Source organism: Pristiophorus japonicus, chromosome 3 (assembly GCF_044704955.1).
Source record: "Pristiophorus japonicus isolate sPriJap1 chromosome 3, sPriJap1.hap1, whole genome shotgun sequence".
In the NCBI taxonomy this organism is placed as follows: domain Eukaryota; kingdom Metazoa; phylum Chordata; class Chondrichthyes; family Pristiophoridae; genus Pristiophorus; species Pristiophorus japonicus.
Window position 1 is genome coordinate 220,014,160 of NC_091979.1, and position 6,000 is coordinate 220,020,159.

Below are 6,000 nucleotides of genomic sequence, written 5' to 3' on the forward strand. Positions count from 1 at the left end.
ACAGAAGGTCTTTGTTTAAAATCAGACCATACTTAGGTCGGCTTATGAGTGGACAAAGGGAAAGAGGGATCAAAAGAGATAGGCTGAACTAGAATGTCACTCTAGCCCTATCTTGTTATCTTTTGCCGAAAATGTATAACCGTCGTCCCTTTACAATGTAACGTCACTTTGTCCGTAGGAAGTGGGTGCGTTCTATCAGAGTTGCATTCCTTCTGTCTGATAAGGTCCCCGATCGGGATTTGCTTTTTAAATAAAAGCTTGCTTTGTTTAAAGCACAAACGGTATTCGTTTCAGTAATTTTGCTGAACCAGATTGAGGTAAAAGAATCCAGAAATCAACACTCCCATAACTCGGTGTTCAGTTATAAGAACATAAGAAATAGGAGCAGGAGTAGACCATTTGGCCCCTCGAGCCTGCTCCCGCCACTTAATAAGATCATGGCTGATCTGATCATGGACTCAGCTCCACTTCCCTGCCCGATCCCCATAACCCCTTATTCCCTTATCACTCAAAAATCTGTCTATCCCGCCTTAAATATATTCAATGACCCAGCCTCCCCAGCTCTCTGGGGTAGAGAATTCCACAGATTTACAATCCTTTGTGAGAAGAAATTCCGCCTCATCTCAGTTTTAAATTATAGCTAGCTGTTCTGATGCACTAGGATATACAACCTAGTTGCTCCACTGTTACACCACCCTTATTGCCCACTACTTTAGTTTTGCAGGTTACAGAATGGAAATGATTGCCCACAAAATCTACTGTATAGCATGAGAATAAGGGAACAAATTCAGTTCACAGCATAATTTATTAAAGATTTCATATTTTCTTAACATTGTTAATATCAATTCTACTGATTCAACTAACTTTACCTTTCTGTATCGGTCAAACGCAGTGAACTGAATGGCGCCATAAGGAAAGATCCTGACCATCATAGCTCCATTACCTTTATACAATCCAAGGAAGCCTTCTTTCTTTGGTACAGCACGGAGAGTAGAAAACACTCCTGTAAGAAAGATCCCAGTCCCAAATCAAGTTCAAAACAAAACTTTTAATTCCAAGGCTGTTGCTGATCACCCGCATTCCTTAAACCAGGTACCACATATTACTCTTTGGGATTGTCATATGTTGGGAATGTGTAATTACAGTGAGAGAGGTTTACATAGACAGTTTCCATTACAAATGTAAATGTAGAAATTTAGCATCTGAATCGATATAAAATCATAAAAGATAGCCAATATGGGTTCATGAAGGGGAGGCCTTGCCAAACTAACTGACTAATTTACTTTGAGGGTGTAACAAAGGACCTACAAGGGAGCAAGCTATCTTAGATCTGGTCCTGTGTAATGAGACAGGAATAATAAACGATCTCCGAGTAAAAGATCCTCTCGGAGTGATCACAGTATGGTTGAATTTGTAATACAGATTGAGGGTGAGGAAGTAGTGTCTCAAATGAACGTACTATGCTTAAACAAAGGGGACTACAGTGGGATGAGGCAGAGTTGGCGAAAGTAGACTGGAAACACAGACTAAACGGTGGCACAATTGAGGAACAGTGGAGGACTTTTAAGGAGCTCTTTCATAGTGCTCAACAAAAATATATTCCAGTGAAAAAGAAGGGCGGTAAGAGAAGGGATAACCAGCCGTGGATAACCAAGGAAATAAAAGAGAGTATCAAATTAAAAACCAATGCGTATAAGGTGGCCAAGGTTAGTGGGAAAATAGAAGATTGGGAAAATTTTAAATGACAGCAAAGAATGACTAAGAAAGCAATAAAGAAAGGAAAGATAGATTACGAAGGTAAACTTGCGCAAAACATAAAAACGGATAGTAGAAGCTTTTACAGATATATAAAACGGAAAAGAGTGACTAAAGTAAATGTTGGTCCCTTAGAAGATGAGAAGGGGGATTTAATAATGGGAAATGTGGAAATGGCTGAGACCTTAAACAATTATTTTGCTTCGGTCTCCTCCCAGTGGCTGAAGAGCTCCTCCCAGAGTCGCAATGCAGATTCCGCCCACCAAGGGGCACAACCTTGGGGACCTTATTTTCACTGCGGGAGAGAAGGAGGAGGGGAGAGAGAGGGAGGAGGAGGGAGAGGGGGAGGAGAGGGGGGAGAGAGAGAGAGGAGGAGAGAGAGAGAGGAGGAGAGAGAGAGAGGAGGAGAGAGAGAGAGGAGGGGAGAGAGAGAGGAGGGGAGAGAGGAGGGGAGAGAGGAGGGGAGGGGAGAGAGAGGGGAGGGGAGAGAGAGGGGAGGGGAGAGAGAGAGGAGGGGAGGGGAGAGAGAGAGGAGGGGAGAGAGAGAGGGGAGGGGAGAGGGAGGGGAGAAAGAGGTGAGGGGAGAAAGAGGTGAGGGGAGAGAGAGGGGGGGGAGAGAGAGGGGAGGGGAGAGAGAGAGAGGAGGGGGTGAGAGAAAGGAGGGGAGAGAGAATGGAGAGGAGAGGTTGGGAGAGAAAGGAGGTGAGAGAGAGGAGAGAGAGAGAGAGAGGAGGGGAGTGAGGAGGGAGAGAGAGGGAGAGGGGGAGAGAGAGGGAGAGGGGGAGAGAGAGGGAGAGAGGGGAGAGAGAGGGAGAGAGGAGAGAGGAGAGAGGGGAGCGGAGAGAGGGGAGCGGAGAGGGAAAGGGGAGAGAGAGAGGGAGGGAGAAGAGTGGAGGGGAGGGGCGGGAGAGAGGGGGGCGGGAGAGAGGGGGGGCGGGAGAGAGGGGGGGCGGGAGAGAGGGGGGGCGGGAGAGAGAGGAGGGGAGAGAGAGAGAGGAGGGGAGAGAGAGAGAGGAGGGGAGAGAGAGAGAGGAGGGGAGAGAGAGAGAGGAGGGGAGAGAGAGAGAGGAGGGGAGAGGGAGAGAGGAGGGGAGAGGGAGAGAGGAGGGGAGAGGGAGGGGAGGGGAGAGGGAGGGGAGGGGAGAAAGAGGGGAGGGGAGAGAGAGAGGAGGGGAGAGAGAGAGGAGGGGAGAGAGAGAGGAGGGGAGAGAGAGAGGAGGGGAGAGGGAGAGGAGGGGAGAGGGAGGGGAGGGGAGAGGGAGGGGAGGGGAGAGGGAGGGGAGGGGAGAGAGAGAGAGGAGGGGAGAGAGAGAGGAGGGGAGAGAGAGAGGAGGGGAGAGGGAGAGGAGGGGAGAGGGAGGGGAGGGGAGAGGGAGGGAAGGGGAGGGGAGAAAGAGGCGAGGGGAGAGGGAGAAAGAGGCGAGGGGAGAGAGAGGGGAGGGGAGAGAGAGGGGAGGGGAGAGAGAGAGGAGGAGAGAGAGAGAGAGAGGAGGGGCGAGAGAGAGGAGGGGAGAGAGAGAGAGAGGAGGTGAGAGAGAGAGAGGAGAGGAGAGAGAGAGAGGAGGGGAGAGGGAGGGGAGGTGAGAGAGAGGAGAGAGAGAGAGAGAGGGGAGGGGAGAGAGAGAGGAGAGAGAGAGAGAGGAGAGAGAGAGAGGAGGGGAGAGAGAATGGAGAGGAGAGGATGGGAGAGAAAGGAGGTGAGAGAGAGGAGAGAGAGAGAGAGAGAGAGAGAGGAGAGAGAGAGAGGAGGGGAGTGAGGGGGAGAGAGAGGGAGAGGGGGAGAGAGAGGGAGAGGGGGGAGAGAGAGGGAGAGAGGAGAGAGGGGAGCAGAGAGAGGGGAGCAGAGAGGGAAAGGGAGAGAGAGAGGGAGGGAGAAGAGTGGAGGGGAGGGGCGAGAGAGAGGAGGGGCGGGAGAGAGGAGCGGCGGGAGAGAGGAGCGGCGGGAGAGAGGAGGGGCGGTAGAGAGGAGAGGCGGGAGAGAGGAGGGGCGGGAGAGAGGAGGGGCGGGAGAGAGGAGGGGCGGGAGAGAGGAGGGGCGGGAGAGGGGAGGGGCGAGAAAGGGGAGGGGCGAGAAAGGGGAGGGGCGAGAGAGGGGTGGGGAGGGTTGAGAGAGAGGGAAAGAGAAAGGTGGAGAGAAAGGTGGAGAGAAAGGTGGAGAGAAAGGTGGAGAGAAAGGTGGAGAGAAAGGTGGAGAGAAAGGGGGAGAGAAAGGGGGAGAGAAAGGGGGAGAGAAAGGGGGAGAGAAAGGGGGAGAGAAAGGGGGAGAGAAAGGGGGAGAGAAAGGGGGAGAGAAAGGGGGAGAGAAAGGGGGAGAGAAAGGGGGAGAGAAAGAGGGAGAGGGGGAGTGAAGAGGGAGAGAGTGAAGAGGGGGTTGAGGAGAGTGAGAGGTGTGATGAGATTGGGAGGGGGAAGAGAGAGGGGAGAGAAAATGAGGGAAGGGGAGAGAGAGTGGGAAGGGGAGAGAGAGAGTGGGAAGGGGAGAGAGAGAGGGGAGGGGAGAGAGAGAGGGGAGGGGAGAGAGAGAGGGGAGCGAGAGGGGAGGGGAGCGAGAGGGGAGGGGAGCGAGAGGGGAGGGGAGCGAGAGGCGAGGGGAGCGAGAGGCGAGGGGAGCGAGAGGCGAGGGGAGCGAGAGGCGAGGGGAGCGAGAGGCGAGGGGAGCGAGAGGCGAGGGGAGCGAGAGGCGAGGGGAGAGAAAGGCGAGGGGAGAGAAAGGCGAGGGGGAGAGAAAGGCGAGGGGGAGAGAGGGGCGAGGGGAGAGAGAGGCGAGGGGAGAGAGAGGCGAGGGGAGAGTGAGGCGAGGGGAGAGAGGCGCGAGGGGAGAGAGAGAGAGAGAGGTCAGATGAGGGGAGAGAGGGGCGAGCGAGGAGTGGAGGGTCAGGGGAGGGGAGGGTCAGGGGAGGGGAGAGAGAAGGGGAGAGAGAGAGGAGCGGAGAGCGAGAGAAATGGAGAACGAGGCGAGAGAGGATTGGCGGGAGAGAGGGAGGGAGAGAGGTGGTGAGAAAAGGAATGGAGTGAGAGGGAGAGGTGAGAGAGGGGAGGAGAGAGAGAGGGGTGAGAAGGGGGGAATGAAGGATAGAGAGAGAAGAGGGGGTGATAAAGAGTGGAGTGGAGTGAGAGAGGAGGGTGAGGGTGAGAGGGGAGCGGAGAGGAGCGAGGGGAGCGAGAGTGGGTAGTGAGAGTGGGGAGGGGAGAGGAGGGATGGAGGGGAGAAAGAGAAAGGGGGAGAGGGGTGGGGAGGAAGAGAGGAGGGGTCGGAGAGAAAGGAGGAGTGAGGGAGAGGAGAGGGACGAGAGAAAGGGAGAGTGTGATGAGGGGGCTGAGGAGCAGCGAGGAGAGAGAGAGAGGGGCGAGGAGAGAGAGGGGGGAGTGGAGGGGATAGGGAGGAGGGCAGGGAGAGAGAGAGTGGTGAGAGAGAGGGTGCTGAGAAAAGGGAAAGGAGCGGGAAGAGGTGTGAGAGAGATGAGGAAGGAGTGATGAGGGGGGTGACAAAGGGGGGGGGAATGACAAAGAGGGGGGTGACCAAGGGGGGTTTGACAAAGGGGGGGTTGACAAGGGGGGGGGGTGACAAAGGGGGGGGGTGACAAAGGGGGGGGGGTGACAAAGGGGGGGGGGTGACAAAGGGGGGGGGGTGACAAAGGGGGGGGGGTGACAAAGGGGGGGGGGTGACAAAGGGGGGGGGGGTGACAAAGGGGGGGGGGTGACAAAGGGGGTGTGACAAAGGGGGGGTGACAAAGGGGGGGGTGACAAAGGGGGGGGTGACAAAGGGGGGGTGACAAAGGGGGGGGTGACAAAGGGGGGGGGTGACAAAGGGGGGGGTGACAAAGGGGGGGGGTGACAAAGGGGGGGGGTGACAAAGAGGGGGGTGACAAAGAGGGGGGGGTGACAAAGAGGGGGGGTGACAAAGAGGGGGGGTGACAAAGAGGGGGAGTGACAAAGAGGGGGAGTGACAAAGAGGGGGAGTGACAAAGAGGGGGAGTGACAAAGAGGGTGGGGTGACAAAGAGGGGGGGTGACAAAGAGGGGGGGTGACAAAGAGGGGGGGTGACAAAGAGGGGGAGTGACAAAGAGGGGGAGTGACAAAGAGGGTGGGGTGACAAAGAGGGTGGGGTGACAAAGAGGGTGGGTGACAAAGAGGGTGGGTGACAAAGAGGGTGGGTGACAAAGAGGGTGGGTGACAAAGAGGGTGGGTGACAAAGAGGGTGGGTGACAAAGAGGGTGGGTGACAAAGAGGGTGGGTGACAAAGAG

The 6,000-nt window shown here is 55.6% G+C and overlaps 1 protein-coding gene across 3 annotated transcripts in view; it reads right to left on the bottom strand.

Moving 5' to 3' along the window:
* The window catches only part of slc25a16 (solute carrier family 25 member 16), a 97,241-nt gene that overhangs the window by 27,102 nt on the left and 64,139 nt on the right, over positions 1-6,000 (bottom strand). For all 3 annotated transcript variants that reach the window (XM_070874924.1, XM_070874925.1, XM_070874926.1), the window contains one exon: positions 870-1,003. In XM_070874924.1, the coding sequence (XP_070731025.1) occupies positions 870-1,003 (134 nt within the window). The remainder of the gene's footprint in view (positions 1-869; positions 1,004-6,000) is intronic.